General features: G+C 42.0%; 1 protein-coding gene across 3 annotated transcripts in view; it reads left to right on the forward strand.

Moving 5' to 3' along the window:
* Nucleotides 1-931: 931 nt before the first annotated feature.
* PAPSS2 (3'-phosphoadenosine 5'-phosphosulfate synthase 2) overlaps nucleotides 932-21,527 on the forward strand; it is a 78,959-nt gene continuing 58,363 nt past the window's right edge. Inside the window, exon 1 of one of the 3 annotated variants that reach the window (XM_073685510.1) lies at nucleotides 932-1,061. In XM_073685510.1, the coding sequence (XP_073541611.1) occupies nucleotides 1,023-1,061 (39 nt within the window). In that variant the 5' untranslated portion in view covers nucleotides 932-1,022. The other 2 variants (XM_073685512.1, XM_073685511.1) reach the window with 2 other exon arrangements.

Below are 21,527 nucleotides of genomic sequence, written 5' to 3' on the forward strand. Positions count from 1 at the left end.
TAAGATGCTGCTTTTTTTCGCTGGGAAAAACTCACCTAAAGTTCTTTTTGAGAACGTAGTACTTTCTCATGAGTATTTGGTGAACGTTTGATTATGCAGATTTTTTATTAGTGAAGTTAGGTTACTTTTTTTTTTACATGCTTTTTTTCACGCTGATGTTTTTGTCTCTTTTTGGTTTGTCATGTTTTAAATAAAGATACTTTGTTTAAGATACTTCCTGGTATTAGGCTTTTACTAAACTTTCTTGAAAAAAAAATCATGTGGGGATCACATGTGTTTTTTTACCTGTAGATTTTCTGCATCTAATGCAATTTTATGGGGGAAATCTGCACATAAAACTCAGTGTACCTGCAAGAGAAATTGACATGTTTCAGATTTGAAACAATCATCGCAGGTCAGATTACGCTGAGTTAAAAAAAAAAAGACACATTGGGCCTGAGATTTCTATGTATTCCATCCGCTTTGCTAGAATGTTCTCGTTCGATCACAGCAAGCAGAGATCTTATAGGGTAAGATACTGAGGTGCAGCATATATTACGGAGCTGCGTAACTTGGCAGGAAGGTATATGTTAGGTGTGTGGCGGAGCTTACTGACGCCATTCTCCACCTATACAGTCCCTGGTGATAGGACTGGCCGCAGCTTTCCTGCACTTTGCTGCAGTAGATTTGCTACAGTACTTTTCCTTCTAATTCCTTTTCTCTAGATGTCCCATAAACATGTGGTGTCATGTGTTTTTCTGGGCATCAGTAGATAAGACCTTGTGTCCTGCAGCTGATAGTACAGCTGATGAGTAGGATAAGGGGTGAACCCTGTTACCCTCCAGGGGGCCGATCCATCCAGGAGAGTGAACTTTACGCACAGTTACTTGTGCGAGTCCCTCTCATTACCAGGCGGCAGAGGAGGAGGCCGGCATAGTAAGGAGGAGGCCGGCATAGTAAGGAGGAGGCCCCAGGAAGGCCGCTCCACCCCGCCTGGTGCCTGCTGCTGCCCCTGTCAGAGCCTCCAGCCATCCTGCCCCCCAATGGTTAAACCCAGGGGCGGGGAGCTGAGGAGGAGAAAGGTTGGTCCAGGGACTTTGCTACGTGTCTCCCTCTCCTTTTATACCTCCTTGCTCAGCTCCTGGAGTCACTGTCCTCCTGAGACTCCGCTCCTGGCTCCTTCTCTCCAGAAGTCACAGCAGCCCAGCTCCTGCCACCATGTCCAAACCGGTAGGAAACTTTAGTTCTGGATGCACAGCTCCTCCTGACTGCTGCATGATCCGTTGCTGGATCTTGTGATCAGGAGTCAGGACTTCTCTGGTATCCAGGGGCTGTCACTCACTCCCCTGCCTGTCTGGAGTACTGTGTCTTTAAATCTGAAAGTAGACTGCTAAGTAGTAATTGACAGATTAGGTCTTTTAAGATGTTCTGCAGCGGCTGGCTTTTTTTTTTTAAAGAGCTTTTTCTGCTGTAAATATTTTTATCCTGTCTTCCTCTCAGGTTAGTGATCATTTTTAGGAAAGTTGGGTGACCACCATATATATGAACTATATGACTGGTCCCATTTATCACCTAACTTAAAATGATTTGTCATTCAGGCTTCTTGGGAAGCTGGGTGACCATCTCTGCTGGAACTTACATTTCCAGCCATAAAAAACATATATACATATATAATGATAAAATACAAGGGACGATTATATTTACTGGAGAGCATTTAATACAGAAGAAAAAGTTTGGAGGGTAACATGGAAAAAGTTAAAGCATTATTTGTAAATATGTCATAGATCTTCATTATTGTAGTCCTCTGTAAGGACAAGGCCAGACGGGCGTATTTTAGGGTCTAGGTACTCACCGCAGTGCCTGGACTGACCATGGACTTCCCAAAACCTGAACTTAAAGCCTCATATACACATAAAAGGATGTACGATCAGGTCTAACATTGGAAACTGAATGTGTGAATCCGACCTCAGGCCCCTTTCAAATGTCTGATTTACTCCTGTTTTTTTTTTTTTTTTCTCCGAAAACCTACTCCTTAGGATGTGCAGACCCCCAGCAGGTCTGTGTATTGGAAATACAGACTTGTAAATCCGGCCTTAAGCCTGTTCCTTACGTCTGATATTCTCATTTGTCTTCTATTTGTGTTTTTCACGGCTAGAAGACATATCCATTATAATCTGTACTGTAGGGCTGTTCACGCGTCATTTTCAAAGACATGTCTCCATTTTTTAATTTTTTTTCCCAGACATTCAATATGCAAAAAAACGCCCAAAACGGAGACCTGTCCATTTTTGATCTTAGTCACTAATCAAACTCAGTCTTTCCCAATTTCAAGCTCCGCTCCAATCCTCTTCTCACAAACGTTATTGAAATACCGACTCGCCAGATCACATGGAGTATTCGGTGTAAATCGGGAGTCGCTTTTACAATGTAAGGCTATGTTCACACTTTGCATTTTTGCAGCATTTTTTTTAATGCAAAATTTCGGCGATGTTTTACAATACCAGCAAAGTCTGAGATTTCAGAAATCTCATGCACACACCTTGTTTTTTTCCTGACTGTTATGTCAAAGAGCTGCGTTTTTCACCAATAGAAAGTAATGGATGCTGCAAAAAACAGGTCGTATCAGGTTTTGCTGCGTTTTTGGCACCAAAAACTGAAGAAGTTGAATCAGGTTATTTTTTTTTTTTTTTGCACTAAACTTTATCAGCATGCACAAATGTACCCTGACAAAAATACGGCAAAACCTGTGTTTTTTTTTTTACGTTGCTTCTTTACTGCCAAGAGAGCAGGTTTTACCTGAGGAAAAAAAAACGCAATGTCTGAACATAGCCTTAGCCTATGGAGTGTCAGAGTGAGGCTCCATAGACTTACATAGTGAAGAAAGCGACTCCAGGTTCACGCATAAACCCCTGTGCGACCCAACGAGTCAAAATTTCAGTGACTTAAGTGAGAAGAGGATTGGAGCGGCGCTGTAAACCAGGGAAGATGGCGATCGGTATGTATTTACTTTGCGCTACACACGTATTTCGACCAGTTTAGTGAACAAAAAATTTCTTGGGAGTTCTTGCAGAAATAGCTAGCATTGAGAAATAAGTGTTTTATCATTTGCTCGATTTCTTTGATTTTCAGCTACAGTTGAGGTTGCATACAGTCTGTAGACCGTTTCCATGAGCTAGATGATGAGGATGTTGGCATGCAGCACTAGTTGTCATTTGAACTCTTTACGTCTTCTATTCTGCGACCATAACCCTTTGAAATACTCATAGTAGCCAAGCGCATGAACAGTATAGTCCAAACAACTATGACGTTTGTTGCCAGATGGGGCTTCAAAGACCGTCCTGGTGAAAATTTATAAAAATTACAACCTATCACCTGTACTCAGGATAGATCTTACGTTGTGGATCATTGAGATCCAAACCAATCACAGGAATAGGGTCCCTATTCTTCTGTTTGAATGCCAGAGGTAACGGAGTATGGAACTTGGCTATTTTCATCACTCACATAGTCAATGTGTAATAGTCACTTGACATATTGTGTACACTAAGGCTGGTGTCTCAGCTTTGATTTTATTGTAATATATTCCAGCTACGTTACCTGAATGGAGACATTCATGTGTAGGTCGATATTAAGGAATTCCATTCTACTTTCTGATCATCCGACTTGCTTCCTGTAGGGTAATCCCATGATAAGATCTCAGGAAGGTTCACATTCCAAGCCAAATCTGTCAGCTAAATGCTGAATTTAGTATATTTAGTATTTTTAGAGCCCCATTGATTCCATGGTGCTGTATAAGAGAAGGGGTCACATACAAATCTAAATTATGAATAAATTAACAATGACAGAGGGGAGAGGGGCGAACCTTTGTGGGCTTACAGTCTACAGGATGATGGGGAAGGAGACAGTAGGTTAGGAGTTGCAGCAGCTTCGATGGTGGTGAGGTGGCAGGGGGTTATTGCCCATACACTTTAGTCCCATCCTTTTGTGGCCAGCACAGGGAGATAGAAGTACATTACATGAAAATAAACAAAGACCAATAGACGAAGAACATGTAATCTGTAGACGCAGGAGATCTGCCAGTGGAAGGTGTGATTTTTAAAAAAAAAAAAAAAAAAATTCCGTTGACATGTTTGTAAGTCTTGTATGAGCTTCACCTTCTGTTGGCAGAACCTACAGACATGAGTTGCATTACCTGAGCACTGCTTCCCCACTTGAATAGAGAAGTCCCATGTATGACCACGGCTCCATTCAAGTGGGGAACTCAGAATTGCTGCTTTTGAAAAGTGGCGGACCCCCAGCAATATGCAACTTATCACCCATTGTTACAACCCCTTCAAATGATCAAACCACTCATTATTTGTTCATTTTCAAAACATCCTACTGGTTATAGACTGTAGATAGTTGCCTGTTTGGCCAACAGCTATTCTAGCTGACATCACCATCACACCCATAAATGCTCTGCCAAGTGTGCATGTGTTTTCCATAGGGAGAGAACATAGGGCCGGGCTTGTTGAAAATGGGAATTTTGAGTTGGGATGCCCCTATACACATTGGTTGATTAATGGATTTGGTTGAAATTCATCTTCTAATGTGTATGGCCACCTATAGTGTGTAAAGCCATCTTATGTAAGTGGTCAGCAGTATCCTAGCTGACGTGCAGTTTTTAGTTTTCTGTAGTTCCGCTTATGACTGGCTCATTGTTTGTCTTCTTTGTTCAGAATTCTTTTTCCTAATTTACATTGAATCCATGGGGAACAGGAATGATAACATTTCTCTGCCTGCAGGGATGTAATGTGGGCTTTACACATTTGGACTTTCAGGGTAGAATTTACAGATTTCCTAGAAGTAGTGTTTGTTTTGTGAAGAGTCATCTGACAGCTGACGCATTAAGGCCCCGTCACACTTTAGCGACGCTGCAACGATCCCGACAACGATACGACCTGTCAGGGATCGTTGCTGCATCGCTATGTGGTCGCTGGTGAGCTGTCAAACAGGCAGGCTCACCAACGATCAGGGGAGCAGCGACATCGTGGAAAGAATCTTTCCACGATGTCCTGCTCCTGGTTGCCAGCCTGCTGAAGCAGGAGCAGGCTGGTAACCATGATAAACATCGGGTTACTAGGGGCACACGCGCACCAAGTAACCCGTTGTATAAATATACTAATGCTCTGACGTTATTAGATAATTTGTATAATAATTTATATTTACTATGCCACCAAATGTAAATCATTGTGTTATCGCTCATCAAGTGTAATTCAGTGGGACAACTTTACAGGAAGTCTACAAAGTCCATGACCTGGTCTCCTCTCCATATGTCATATAGTAATCTTCACTACATAGAGGCTGCTAAAATGCTTACAAGAGTATTTTAGGTTTAGCACTTCTAAATATTTTGTGTTTCATTACTTTACTAACTCCCCTCTCCCACTCTCTGATCACAACCTTCTTTCCTTGTTTGTCAAGAACTGTCTCCACTTCCAGGACAACCCCACTTACCACACATACAGAAATCTATGTGCCATAAACGATATACAGTCATCTTTAGCTCCCATCTCCTCCCTCTCCTATCCAGACTCAGCATTGTCACATTGTCTAATCTGCTATCTCAGATCACTCTCTTCTTGACCCTTTAGGGTACGTGTACATAGTCAGGAAATGCTGCGGATTGGACGCAGTGCACTTGCTCTGCATGCAAACCGCAGCGTTCTACATTACAAGCAAAGTGGATGGGATTTGTAGAAATCCCATGCCCATTATGCGTCTCCGTGCACCTGTGGATCACCCGCGGACACGGACATGCGGCGCGTCTTTCCTAACCACAGCATGTCAATTTCTCTTGCAGAGTCGCTAGTCTCCGCAAGAGAAATTAGATCAGTGCAATGTATTGATTGCGGTGAGTCCACATGGTTCAATGAGCACATGCAGATTCACCTGCGTGCATTGCTTTGGACACAGCATAAAGTATACTGCATTCAAAGCGCTGACCGTACTGATGGTGTGCACATACCGTTACAATCCTGTTTCCGGTCTTTAGACTCTACTCAAACTGCCCTCACTAAAGTCTCTAATGACCTATTAACAGCTAAATCTAATCTCTACTACTCTCTGCTTTTTCTCCTGGATCTCTCTGCAGCTTTCAACACTGTGGATCATCAGCTCCTCATCACTATGCTCCGCTCTATCGGCCTCAAGGATACCGTTCTCTCCTGGTTCTCCTTCTACCTCTCTGACCGCTCCTTCACCGTATTTTTTGTTGGCTCTAACTCTTCTCCTCTTCCCATTACTATCGGAGTTCCTCACGGCTCAGTCCTAGGCCCCCTTCTTCTCTGTATACACTGCCCCTATTGGACAAATCATCAACAGAATTGGTTTCCAGTACCATCTCCATGCTGATGAGACCCAGTTATACACTTCTTCTCCTGACATCACCCCTACCCTAATATAAAATACCAAGGATTGTCTGTCTGCTGTCTCTTAACATCATGTCCTCCCTCTATCTGAAACTGAATCTCTCCAAAACTGAACTTCTCGTGTTTTCTCACACTACTAACTTGCCTATACCCGATATTGCAATTAACTTGGGTGGATCAACCATAACTCCCAAGCAGAACTTTCCTTTTTCTCCCTATATCCAATCACTCACTAGCGCATGTTACCTGCATTTTAAAAACATTGCTAGAATCAGTCCTTTTCGCACCTTTGAAACTGCAAAAACTCTTATTGTCCTTATTCATTTTTGTCTGGACTACTGCAACTTTCTTCTGATTGGTCTCCCTCAAACCAAACTTTCTCCTCTCCAATCCGTCCTGAATGCGGCAGCCAGGGTCGTATTTCTGTCCAGCTGCTTCACCAATGCTCCACTTTGTGCCAGCCATTACACTGGTTGCCCATCCGCTACAGAATACAATACAGAGTAATCTTTCACCCACAAAGCTTTTTACAGTTCTGCACCATCCTATATTTCCTCCCTCATCTCAGTCTATCTCCCTACCTCTGCCCTCTGTTCTGTAACTGATCTAAGACTAACATCCTCCATAATCCAAATAATCCATAAAATTATTTATTATTAGACAGGTAACCATCATTGTTCAAGAAAGGCAATAAGGGCCTATCTAAAAGAAACACTGTCTTTGTTGCCCATAGCAACCAATCACAGCTCTGCTTTCAAATTACTAGAGCAGTTTCAAAGATGAAAGCTGAACTCTGGTTGCTATAGCTACATAGACATTTTTTATTTCTCTTCGGATGGATTCACTCATCCGTGTGTCACGGTCCCAGCACGGTCCGTGATGAACAGACCGGTGGCTGGTCTCCAGACTTGAACTCAGCAGCCTCATATACACCTGTGAAGCTGCTGGTTTGGGGTCCGGATGCCCTCAGCCGGTCTGTGCTCGGACTGTGACACACGGATGAGTTAATTCAGCCTTAGGCACTTTTGATAATTAGGCCCAATATCTTTAAAATGTAGAAGTCTTCTATATAGTCCACAGTAGAAGCCGTCACTGAACGGGAATATCCAGCACATCTGTTCTCAGCGTCTCCAGACTGAACTTCTTAACCCACATTTCTTGGGCTTGACATATTGTGTACATGAAGACTGATGATTCAGCTTTGATTTATTTTAATGTATTCCTACTAAGTTACCCAAATGGAGACATTCATGTGTAGGTCGAATATTAAGGAATTCCATGACATGTACCATTCTACTTTCTGATCATCCGACATGATTCCTGTAAAAGTCAGGTAATCCCATGATAAAATCTCAGGAAGGTTCACATTCTAAGCCAAATCTGTCAGCTGAATTTAGTCTATTATTATTTATTATTTTTAGAGCCCCCTTGATTCCATGGTGCTGTATATGAGAAGGGGTCACATACAAAATACGAATCTAAATTACAATGAACAAACTAACAACGACAGACTGGTACAGAGAGGAGAGGGCCTGGCCTTTGTGGGCTTACAGGATAATGGGGAAGGAGACCGTAGGTTGGGGGTTGCAGCAGCTTCTATGGTGGTGAGGTGGCAGGGGGTCATTGCCCACACACTTTAGAACCAAATTAATAAGTGTGGACATTTTATTGGACATTCATGGGAGACAGTTCACAGTAATATCTATGTCCCTCCTCCGGCCACAGTATGATGGGACTCTGGACACAGCCAAGTTGGCTGCACATCTACACTTTCTCCATATCTCCGATAAAAATATATAGAAGTTACAGATACAGTGTAGCAGTGCAGCCGGCTCAGCTGTTCCTGCAGTCCCATCCTTTTGTGGCCAGCGCAGGGAGATAGAAGTTTCTTACATGGAAATAAACAAAGAGCAATAGACGAAGAACATGTAATCTGTAGACACAGGAGATCTGCCAGTGGAAGGTGTGATAAGAGAAAAATTCCGTTGACATGTTTGTAAGTCTTGTATGAGCTTCACCTTCTGTTGGCAGAACCTACAGACATGAGTTGCATTACCTGGGCGCTGCTGCTCATCTCTTCCTGCAGAATAGACCTGTCATAGGTTACATTTGCACTTGCAGGAATTTTCTTCTTCAATCCAAAGATGTTCTTCAGCAGCAGCTTGAAGTAATTTACAGTACTGTCCCCCTACTATAGCAGACCTTTCATGTCAATCAATGCATGCTGGACATCTGACATTCTGACTTATTTCTTGCATATTGTGATGCGTAAAATGGCACAAAAAGTGGCAAAATTTACTTTTGCTATTTATGGTTCAAGAAGAGACCAAAATGCACCAAATTTGTTATAACTTGTTTTGTCAGTCTTTGTCTGGTCACTTGTATGGGGTGGATCTGACAACCTGTGATTTGTCTTTGGTGTGCATGACCCACCATTATATAAATACTATATGGATGGCAAAATTAGTGTTATAAATTGCAGTATATTTAGTCATTCTGATAATTCTATCAAACATTAAGCCAGTATGCCAAAATAGTGTATGTGGATTGAGGAATAATGCCGCACTATTAAACTACAGCAGGTCATAATCAAGATGTGTGCATCACCATCACATGCTGCACAAAAAAAAGAAAAACTATTGCAAATTATGCAGTATAAATTGAACATCATGCCTAAGTTTTCACATGATGATGGTATGACAATAGAAATGAGCAAACAGACTTGCACTTTCCTGGAGCAACAGTCACTTAAAGGGAATCTGTCATCACCACTTTAAAGTTATCAGACCTCTACTATGGGCATACAGGGTATAGAAAAGTATATCTATACATACCAGTATGGCCCATAGTAAAGGTCTGAATGCAGAGAAATATAGTTTTATCTCCTTGGTTTTTCACAGGCTTGGCGTCCACCGGACGCCAAGTTATCCTCGCCCATCTGCTTATTATTCCACCAATTCCCCGCCTATGTCCACGTGTAAGTGGACTTAACATAAGTCCAATTTCAGTTACATCCTTGGCACTATACCTTATGAGGGTTACTAGTTTTTGCTCCTTGGCTCTGGCCATTCATGGGGCATTTAGCAGCACTGTCTGCCCCTCTCTACAGATTACATATATTTAAAAGGTTCTTCCTGTGCCAGTATGTTCTATATGTGGACTTGTTCATTTATGAACTTTTATACCATTTTGCACTTTAATATATCTATACCCTCACTACCCTTGGCTGGTTACTCGTCAGGGTGTCTGTTCTGCTCTGAGCACACTGTATTTTAATGTACTTTACATGACTTTTTACAATCAAAATATGTATCTAATAAAGAATTTTTCTATTTGCATTTAAAAAGCTCCATTTGTCTCCTGCTTTCACATGCTCCTGATGAGGTTGCGGATGGTCTCCTGTGGTATCTCCTCCCAGACCTGGACTAAAGCATCTGCCAACTCCTGGACAGTCTGTGGTGTAACGTGACGTTGGTGGATGGAGCGAGACATGATGTCCCAGATGTGCTCAATCGGATTCAGGTCTGGGGAACGGGCGGGCCAGTCCATAAGTTCAATGCGTTCATCTTGCAGGAACTGCTGACACACTCCAGCCACATGAGGTCTGGCATTGTCCTGCATTAGGATGAACCCAGGGCCCACTGCACCAGCATATGGTCTCACAAGGGGTCGGAGGATCTCATCTCGGTACATAATGGCAGTCAGGCTACCTCTGGCGAGCACATGGAGGGCTGTGCGGCCCTCCAAAGAAATGCCACCCCACACCATTACTGACCCACTGCCAAACAGGTCATGCTGAAAGATGTTGCAGGCAGCAGATCGCTCTCCATGGCGTCTCCAGACTCTGTCACATCTGTCACATGTGCTCAATGTGAACCTGCTTTCATCTGTGAAGAGCACAGGGCGCCAGTGGCGACTTTGCCAATCCTGGTGTTCTGTGGCAAATGCCAAGCATCCTGCATGGTGTTGGGCTGTGAGCACAACCCCCATCTGTGGATGTTGGGCCCTCATACCACTCTCATGGAGTCGGTTTCTAACTGTTTGTGCAGACACATGCACATTTGTGGCCTGCTGGAGGTCATTTTGCAGGGCTCTGGCAGTGCTCCTCCTGTTCCTCCTTGCACAAAGGCGGAGGTAGCAGTCCTGCTGCTGGGTTGTTGCCCTCCTACGGCCCCCTCCACATCTCCTGGTGTACTGGCCTGTCTCCTGGTAGTGCCTCCAGCCTCTGGACACTATGCTGACAGACACAGCAAACCTTCTTGCCACAGCTCGCATTGATGTGCCATCCTGGATGAGCTGCACTACCTGAGCAACTTCTGTGGGTTGTAGAGTCTGTCTCATGCTACCACGAGTGTGAAAGCACAACCAACATGCAAAAGTGACCAAAACATCAGCCAGAAAGCATTGGTACTGAGATGTGGTCTGTGGTCCTCACCTGCAGAACCACTCCTTTATTGAGGGTGTCTTGATAATTGCCAATAATTTCCATCTATTGTCTATTCCATTTGCACAACATCATGTGAAATTGATTGTCAATCAGTGTTGCTTCCTAAGTGGACAGTTTGATTTCACAGAAGTTTGATTTACTTGGAGTTATATTCTGTTGTTTAAGTGTTCCCTTTATTTTTTTGAGCATTGGGGGGGAAATGCTTGAAAGATTTGTTTCTTAGACATACATTCAAATTACAAGTGGTGATATAAAGAATACACTTGACAAGAATGTAAACTAGCAGACAATCTCTACGTAGAAACTGAACAAGAAATGTGTGCCAAGATATACGAGCTCAGAGTCTTTCTGGGAATGAATAGGGGATACAAGACTCCATATAACTCAGATTCCAAACAAGTAGGAATGAACAATATGCAGAGGTTTATGATTGGGCCAATCTACTGACTCAGCATTAAGAACTTTCTGTATTAGATCTTAATGGGATTTTCAGGGACTATGATATTTATATCCTATTCTTAACTGAAATTGAGTCCCCACTAATCTAAAATTAATTGCCTATCCTCCTTAACCACAGTGATAAATACATAAATCTAAAAATGCACAAGTTGTACAATTTCTTGAAGATGTAAAGATTTGTAGATATAAATTGTAAAACTATTAAACCCAGCAGTGCCTCATGTATCCTGGCTTATGTGCCTACGTAACCCTGTACTTTTAGTAACTTTATAAATATAATTACTCTGTTCAAAGACTTCTACTTTGTACTCCCCTAATCTGCTGAAAATGCTGGCTTTTAATTCCCTTCTGTGTACTTGGCTGTTGCCTTTCCTCAGTGCCAAATATGATGTGACAAAGAGTCTTTATATGAAACGGTGTCAATTACTTTCCAACTTCTCTGTAAGACCCACCTAGGCTGAATGCTCTCTTTTACACAGCGTCACGCTGACATTATGTCCACAACGGGGTATTTCACTGACTGAGAGCAGATGATGGGTGTATAAAAATCCAAGTATTGTAGTATTCAGTAGCCTATGTAGGAATTATGATTACAAGTTGTCTCCAGATTTCTATTACAGTAATTGTGAGGTGGTTCCCAAACTGCTTTCATGGCCTCTAGGGTTATGGAACGATTCCTACTAATGGCAGTCATCCAGCATCACATTGTGGATGGAATCATTAATATTTCTACCTTCACTGCAGGGTCCACATTGTTAATGATTTTGTGCTGTGATACTTTGAGGCATTAATATAAAGAGGGCCCTGTAGAGAATACATGACTATCCATGAGTCCACTTCAATACTCTCTGGTAACCGGAGCAGCCTGTATGAAGCTCCTCAGACAGCCATGGAATGCTGGCATCTTGGGCTTCTCTTGTGACTACTAGGTCCACGTGTCAGAGACGTTCACGATGAATTAAGGAAGTTTACACAGCTCAGGTCTGGCTGACAAAGTACTTAAGGGGATTACCATCTCTGAGATCCTATCCTTGCCATTTGCCACAAAACACCAGGATTGGAAAAGTCGCCACTGGCGCCCTGTGCTCTTCACAGATGAAAGCAGGTTCACACTGAGCACATGTGACAGACGTGACAGAGTCTGGAGACGCCATGGAGAGCAATCTGCTGCCTGCAACATCCTTCAGCATGACCGGTTTGGCAGTGGGTCAGTAATGGTGTGGGGTGGCATTTCTTTGGAGGGCCGCACAGCCCTCCATGTGCTCGCCAGAGGTAGCCTGCCTGCCATTAGGTACCGAGATGAGATCCTCAGACCCCTTGTGAGACCATATGCTGGTGCGGTTGGCCCTGGGGTCCTCCTAATGCAGGACAATGCCAGACCTCATGTGGCTGGAGTGTGTCAGCAGTTCCTGCAAGATGAAGGCATTGAAGCTATGGACTGGCCCGCCTGTTCCCCAGACCTGAATCCGATTAAGCACATCTGGGACATCATGTCTCGCTCCATCCACCAATGTCACGTTGCACCACAGACTGTCCAGGAGATGGCAGATGCTTTAGTCCAGGTCTGGGAGGAGATACCACAGGAGACCATCCGCAACCTCATCAGGAGCATGCCCAGGCGATGTAGGGAGGTCATACAGGCACGTGGAGGCCACACACAATACTGAGCCTCATTTTGACTTGTTTTAAGGACATTACATCAAAGTTGGATCAGCCTGTAGTGTGTTTTTCCACTTTAATTTTGGGGGTGACTCCAAATCCAGGCCTCCATTGGTTAATACATTTGATTTCCATTGATGATTTTTGTGTGATTTTGTTGTCAGCACATTCAACTTTGTTCTGTACAAAGTATTCAATGAGAATATTTAATTCATTCAGATCTAGGATGTGTTATTTGAGTGTTCCCTTTATTTTTTTGAGCAGTGTATATATGAGCACAACCCCCATCTGTGAACGTCAGGCCCTCATACCACCTTCAAGGAGTCGGTTTTTAACCGTTTGTGCAGACACCTGCACATTTGTGGCCCGCTGGAGGTCATTTTGCAGGGCTCTGGCAGTGCTCCTCCTGTTCCTCCTTGCACAAAGGAGGAGGTAGCGGTCCTGCTGCTGGGTTGTTGCCCTCCTATGGCTCCCTCCACATCTCCTGGTATCTGCTCTGGACACTGTGCTGACAGACACAGCTACCCTTCTTGCCACAGCTCGCACTGATGTGCCATCCTGGATGAACTGCACTACCTGAGCAACTTCTGTGGGTTGTACTGTAGACATCGCCTCATGCTACTGTACCTCTAGGGGTGAGAGCAATGTCTAAATGAAAAAGTGACCAAAACAACAGCCAAAAAAGGATGAGAACAGAGAAATGGTCTGTGGTCACCACCTGCAGAACCACTCCTTTATAGGGGGTATCTTGCTAATTGCCTATCATTTTTACCAGTTTTCTGTTCCATTTGCACAACAGCAGAAGAAATTGATTCACAATCCGTGTTGCTTCATAACTGGACAGGTAGATTTCACAGAAGCGTTATTGACTTGGAGTTACATTGTGTTGTTTAAGTGTTCCCCTTATTTTTTTGAGCAGTGTGTGTGTGTATATATATATATATATATATATATATATAATAAAAATTTGCTATAAAATAATTTTTATTCTACATATACATAAAGCAATGCACTATTATGATTGGACTTCAGCCACAACAGTAATATATCTAGCAGCCAGAATTTACTTGAAAAGGTAGGTAAATGTGCAGAACAAAGTCTATGTAATAGTTAAGAGACAGCAAAACATGTATATCTAGAATGATGCAATAATGAATAAAATTCAACAACTACTGCTTAAAGGGAGTATGTCAGCACAAAACGACTGTTCAAACTGAGCACATCACTTTGTGGGGTACATGCCCTTAAAAAATCATACCTTTAGTATCCAAATCTGTTGCTGTATTCAAAAATACAAATAAGACGCTCCATCAGGAGCAAACATACCTTTGGTGTAACCGGTACAGTTGCACAGGGGCAACTTCCACCTCCAACGCAGCACGCAGCTTCTGTCCCAGCACTTAATTGGGGGTATTATGCACTTTTGGAAAGAAAAAGGGCCCATATACTGTTCTTCCACAGAGGCCATCTTCAGTCTGTGTCCACCCCTGCACTTGGTGCACCTTTTGGCACAGCAGAGCAGTTCACTGCACTTTCTCAGCAATTTGGTTTTTCCATCTGTCTCCACCATCCTTTGGCTCCTGTAAAAGCCAGAGCTGTCAATTAAAGAAGAGGATGGCAGAGGTAGATGTGAAACGCGCACTTAATTGCCCAGCCATGCCAAGGGATCACCGAGCATCTCATTATTATATTTGAATAAAGAACAATTTCTGACAAATATGGCAACGGATTTGGACACTAAATGATTTTTATTAGGGCTATGTCCCCTACAGGGTGCTCTGCTTGTTTTAACAGTCAGTTTTTGTTGACAAACTCCCTTTAAATGGAATCTGTCATCAGTCTGTGTTATGTAATCCGAGATCTGTATGATGTAGGGTCTGAGACCCTGATTCCAGCTATTTATCACTTGCTGTTCTACATGCTGCCATTTTGGTACAATCAGTTTTCTCTGCTGCAGATTTGCAGTGCTCAGAATACTGAGCCCTGTATAACCTTGTTCACATCACTGATTGGCAGCTTTGTGTGCACACTATACATTGACAGAAAGCTGCTAGTTAATTATGGGGGGGGGGGTATAGGGTTATACAGAGTAGTTGACTAGGAGGCAAGAGACATTCAGTACTGTAGTGATAATCTTCTTATAATAAAACACAGATTTTATTGAAACATCACACAGACTATTGTGTGACACATCGCGAGAATCAGGGTCTCAGTCCCTAGCTCAGGCTGCTCTCATATTACATAAAAATCTACTGACAGATTCCCTTTAAATTAAAACTCTATCAGCTGGAGGAAATGTCTTTCACACTGATCCCTGTCAGGAGGTTGAATTGATAGCGTCCACCACCGACTGCAAGGGACACTGCCAAATTTCTACAAACAGTACATATTGTGGTTTTACCCAGTGATTGCAGTGCCTCATACTAGACAAATGGCAAGATAAGAGATGTATTTTGCTTGTTTTGCCTTTTCTTGATGTATTTGGTAGCTGCTGTGAATCGGGTCATTGCCAAACAGCTTTGATTTCCTAGAATGGAGTGTTTTGGCTTTCTCTTGGGAAGAATATAGAAGCCAGTATCAGCAAAGGCCCAGACAGACCCTGACGCTGACAAAGGGGCATTGTCGCACCATGGTGCTGCCATTGGGGGGGAGTAATGTGGAGGTTATGCCAGGAGGTAGTGGTGGGGCATGTGGCTCTGATCGTGTGGGCAGACAAAAGGGCCCAACTCAACCCTTTATGGCAGGTCAAAGAACCAGAGCTGAGGTCGGAGGATAGAAACCACCTCAATTGGGAACATAACGAAAGGCTCCTGGACCTCAAACTCCAGACAGGATTTCTGTTTTGAGGAATGACTGAAAGCTGTTCTTCTGTGTAGACCTGCAAAAGTGTTTGGGCTGGTGAGATGTGGGGATGACACCAAGGGACTCAAGTTAGTGCCATATAGACCAGAAGGAACATTCAGTCCTAACTGGTGGGAACTCCTGCAAGAGTTGTGTTTATGACGCCGGTCGTGAACCGAACTGTAACGCCTGTGTCTTACTACGGAGCTACAGCTACAACTGCTCTTCCAAAAATGTTCTCTAGGGAGCCTGACAGAATTTTTTTGTTAAAGAATAATTACAATGGAAATCTAGTTTCCTATTTTTTTTTCTTCAATATTTTAGTCTATCTGCTGCACAGATGCACATAACACCATTTCCTTCGACTGATCTGTACACATGGCTTTGGTTTCCAAATTATTAACATTTTTCAGAGGATGTTATGGTATGTGCTCCACAAATTGATTTATTTCAGTGATGCAGTGCAATACAGCCAGACAATTTGTCTCTAATAGGAAGCAGCTTTATTATGTTTAATTTTTGACTTTGGACTAAAGTTAACCATATGAAATCAAAGTCTACCTTGTAGTTATGGAAAGTTTCTGATAGTATCACATAATGCCTTTACCAACATATAACATAATGATGACATGTGAATTATAAATCAGTTACTGTGGAAATAAATAACATAATATCAACTTCAAACTATTGCGCAACAATTCAGGACGGCTGCACTTCTGAGAGCTGTTATGATTGAGTTCAGTTGTCACAATTGCCAGTTAATAGAATTGCCCAAATATTAAAATTTCATTTAGATTAAAGGTAGTTGAGGCTTTTGTATGTTCATTTATTGATTGGCCAACACCATACAGTGGGGAAAATAAGTATTATTTCTATAAATCCCATCCACTTTGCCGGAACTGTAAAATGTTGCTATTTTCATGCCGCAAAAATACACAACATTAAAAATGCGCCAAAAGCTCATTGTGGGAACGTAGCTTAACAGTCATGTAAAGCACTGTTAACTTAATTAGTGCAAAAGTCCATTTGGGTGACTTAAATGGAATCTGTCAACAGTTTTTTGCTATGTAAGCTGAAGACTGCATGATGTAGGGTTTAAAACACAGATTTCAGCAATGCCTCCCTTATCAAGCTCCATGGTTTTCTTTGCTTGCAATGCGGCGCTTGCATGCTTGTCTGACTCCACCCCCTCCTATGATAAGCACCTCTCTGTCTATGGACATTGTATATACAGAGCCTGGTGGGGGTGGGGTTAGCTTCCTCAGCTTTGCTTCATTTCTAAATCTAAAAACTCTGGTCATGTTAGAATGGCTGCATCCAGTAATCTAAGTGATAGATCGTTGGATTCAGCTTCTCTTGCTTCAGGCTGCTCTCAGATGAGGTAGCAAAAACCTGCTGACATATTCCCTTTAAGTGTTGCAGGTGGTGAGCTGAAGTATATATTATGCTGGATAAATTATCATCTTAATCAGTTTGCTGCTTGGTTAAGAAAATCTTATAGTATCGAGCCCTCAGGCACAACTGAATCATTCAGTAGTTTCCCAAACAGTTTGTTTCCAAGCCAATTTTTTGCATTGGGCAGTAATATTACTAATATCCTGGATAGACAAAGGCCAAAAGGTCATTCTTTTTACTTCTATTGGGGTAATGTAACCTTTTATACACGATTACTATGTACATTTAGAAGTTTTCTGTGCTAAAAGTACATCATGGCACATGGTCTAATAAGTAACTAATAGTCTTGGTTCTGTTATCAATATAAGGTTTCAGTAAAACTTTACCTATACCAATTACAAATTTGTCAGACATATGTATACAGTAGTTTCCATCACGACCTATGGAGTTGATAAATAGTTGACGGGCCTTTTCTCCCTATTTGCCCGAATTGTAATATATGTTACTCATCGAAAAACCTCTTCTACTTGTGTTCATATATACTTAGAAATAAAATCCCAGGGCATTTGTGAACTTCCTCTACTCTGTGTGCTCTCGGTTTTGTATTTGTTTGCTAGATGCATTTTCTTAGTTTCCTGGATAGATGAGTACACTTACTGCGTAATACGCTGGTACTTTGTATTATTTGTAATGGTTAGATTAAAGGGAATTGTTAACTCGGACAACCCTTGACACGTGGGGAAGGTCATAGTATGTGGACTTTTACTCTATGTTCCGGAGTTTCATAGTTAAGGATCCTTTGCTTTGTATTTCTTTTACGTCACTTCTAGTTCTTTATGATAAACCTCTGATAATCCAGGTTGAATTGCCCTCTCAGTGCTCCCTTAAAATAAATAATGCCCCAAGTGTCCCTTAAGACAAAAATAGTGCCTTTTTAAAAAGTAATGATGCCCTTTGAATACCACCTCCAAAAGCAATAAGTCTACTTTTTGTGCAACCATCACAAAAAAATAAAATTTATACTCTCCTAATCTGATCTACTAAGGCAGGGGTGGAGAACTTCAGGCCCACAATGACCTTTTCTCCGGCCCCCGGGCAGATTCCTGGGGACCACAGTGCTTGAGCCGGCGGCTGTATTTTGATGGACACCGGCCTTTTAATTTCTTCTTGCTCTGTGAGCATGTGCACACAGTGTTCACTACTGAACGCTGAGGTGTGTGCAATGAAAGATTACATCCTGACACCAGTGCCGGCTTCAAGACTTACTTTGTGTGCTGAGTTGGCGCACAAGTTCTATGGCCCCCAAAGGATAACTTAAATATCCAAATGGCCCTTGGCAGAAAGAAGGTTCCTCACCCCTGTACTAAGGCCTTTACTGCATGCAGAGTGGGTCCGCACAGATGGCACAATGCAGTGACACATTTGTTTCATCTACGCCAGATGCTGACGTCTTGAAGGTCACAGGTCTAAAGCGACCTACTGGATGGAGATTGATGGATCCAACCATAACCGTGTCTTCTCAACATCAATACGATTCAAAGTTATGCTCTTCCAGACAGCCGGGGCACCTGACCAGAGCTTCAGAACATGTGTAGTTCCTTGTATTTTTGGCCACTTTTTAGTAAACTTTCAACAGTAAAAAAAGAGAAAGTATTACTTTTTAAATATTGTGCCCCTAAGATTTTGCGCCCAAGGCAACCACTCATGTGGCCCCCACGGTCATCATGTAAAGAACCTTGAAACAGAAAAGTAAGGTCTTATTTGAGAAAATGTCCTTAGAAAGTATGGACTAAGACAGCCCTCCAGTAGAGGTAGAGCGCTGCTGCCACCAGCAATGCGTGCTGTTGCCCCAGTAACTTAATATAAAGGAATTTACTGTTTCAACAATTTACTAATTGTTTGGGAGGTTGAGTCCCCCATACACATTACATTTAAAGTTGTCCCGACCCTCATATTTTGGCAAGACCGGCCTACCATCTTAAGGTTATTGGGGCCTCCCGACTCTTCCCCGGTGGAGAGAAGGATCAGGCAGTTCACATTTGGACACCCAATAACTTTTGTTCATAGAGGTGGCAATCTGCTGGTTTGGCTACTTTCCTCACTGAAAACACATGAACCCTTGTCGGGAGAGATATCTCAGCTAAGGGCACTTCTTCAGTTTTAATGAGAAAACTCTGTCTATAAGATCTCCGAAATAAATGGCCCTTTGATTTCTGGGGGTTGTTAAGATTTTCATGACCTGTACAGCAGAAGAACTGTTTCTTTTTGGTCAGGGATGTTTTATGGTGAGTCAAAAAAGTGAACCTACACGTTAAGGTTATGGATAGTATTAGATATAAATGGGTAATTCTAAACTAAAAAAACTGCAGCATGAGACCTGCTAGAAAATGTAGTAACGATAGTCTACACACAGCATGGTTTGTTTCCATGGACATAGAGCCATTGAATTTCTTACTAAAAGGCAAATGTCCAGCGTCTCTTTTGGGTTGTCTATCAGGGAGGCATTTCATAATGCAATGCTCAGGTTTACTGTGAAGGCTTCACATTGCTCTTACATAAAGGACCTTTTGAGTTTTAACTCTAGAAGGCTTCTGCAGAAACCAGGCTTGGAGCGGAGCCAGGCCATGGTCTCATGAATAGGACTTTGTTGTGTGGATTTTGCGATCGTTCTGTCCACCTCCTCTGAAAGCTAGACTTATTTTTAATTAATAAGTGGTAGAAATATATAAATAATTGCCACTGAATGGGCATAGATTATGATAAAGAATGTCCCTGAAAACTTTACACTTTCTATATGATCATATTATTGTGATAAAACAGGTTAATAAAATCTATTTAAATATTCTATTTAATAAAAAATAAATGGATACGAATAGTAAGAAGTGATAGTATCGAAAAAGCCTTGTACACACGAAGAGGTTTGGGAACGGGTGTGAGTATTTTGTAATGCTTACTTACTGACGGCAAATATTTGCTTCATGGTTCTGGATCAATTGAACTTCAAGTAAATGTTTATTAAGTGCAGGTAAAATTACAAATGTCATAACTGGAAAGTTACTAAGGGTTGAGAAGTAAAGATTTCCCCTATACGCCAAATTTTGAAATTCTTATTGGGTATGTACTTTTTACAATTTTTGGGTGTTTTTTTTTTTTTTAACCACAAACTTTAGCATCAACAATTATTTTGCTATCTTACGATAAAAATACATGCCGCAACTGAAACGTTATTCACTTACTGAGAAAAATTTTGACACAAGGCTATGTTCACATTGCTTATCCACTTCAAGAATTGCCTTAAAAAATGCTTGAAAGTCTATTCCTATTTCTTTCAATGTTAATCTACTTTGCTGTTCATAAGTTCAGTCACTTGAGCCTTCCTTTCCTCTTTAGGTTTTGAAAAACTTTTTTCTTTCCCACAAGAATGTCATTTTTTTTTACACAGATTTCTCCCAGAATCCACTCCAAATTTGACACATCAAGTCAAAAGGCTACAAAAAAATCTAGAGGAAAAAATTCTTTAAAATTACTTAGTATAAAAAACAAAAACACAAACGCTTTAGTAAAATAATAATCCAAGGAATTCTGAGCCAAAAATTGCTGCTTGTAAACCTTGTTGTTTTTGAGCCTCTCTAAAAACAACCTCTCTCTACATAACCTAAGTGTCCAGCAGTTGGAAACAGATGGTTTGGGTACAGTAGAGTAGAGGATGTAATTGTCAGTAAAGGGGTATTCCTCTCATGTGAAAAATCATTATGTCTATGGCCAGCTTAAATGCCACTCCGGGTCCAAAAATAAAAATTGAGCTTAGAATCATGGAGGTGTTCATGCTCCCAAAGTTTAATTTGCCTAAAATGAAGCAGGGATCTCCGGATGCCCTCACTAGGCTGCAGCTGAAGTGAGCTACAAAATATCTACTTCGGCTGTGTTCACATAGCATTTTAGCATACTTCAGTGGCTTATGTCTGAAGCCAGTGTCGGGGCTTCTATCTGAAGCCAGCAAAATGGAATTTGAGCGTATGTTCTGACAGGGCTATTGACTATATTGATCCAGATGGAGTCATAGTGTGCGCTGTCAGAAATAATTTTCCGCCATATATGCCTAGCTGAGTCAAGCACTAAAACTTAGTCAACTGCGTCTTTGTGCCTGCCTCAACTAGGCGCATTTAAAATGATGTCTGGCAGAGCACATTATGACTCGAGAATGCAGAAGCAGACAGAATATATAAATGTCAGTGGATTTATATTTCAAAGACCTGCTTCTAGTTGAAGCGCCTGCTTTGTTATGATGAGGGGCAAATACCCCAAAACGTGTATCTGCAAATGGAGTTTCTGGTTTGACT

Source organism: Phyllobates terribilis, unplaced genomic scaffold, assembly GCF_046119375.1.
Source record: "Phyllobates terribilis strain yellow unplaced genomic scaffold, ASM4611937v1 Scaffold_5__5_contigs__length_657084704, whole genome shotgun sequence".
NCBI classification, from domain to species: domain Eukaryota; kingdom Metazoa; phylum Chordata; class Amphibia; order Anura; family Dendrobatidae; genus Phyllobates; species Phyllobates terribilis.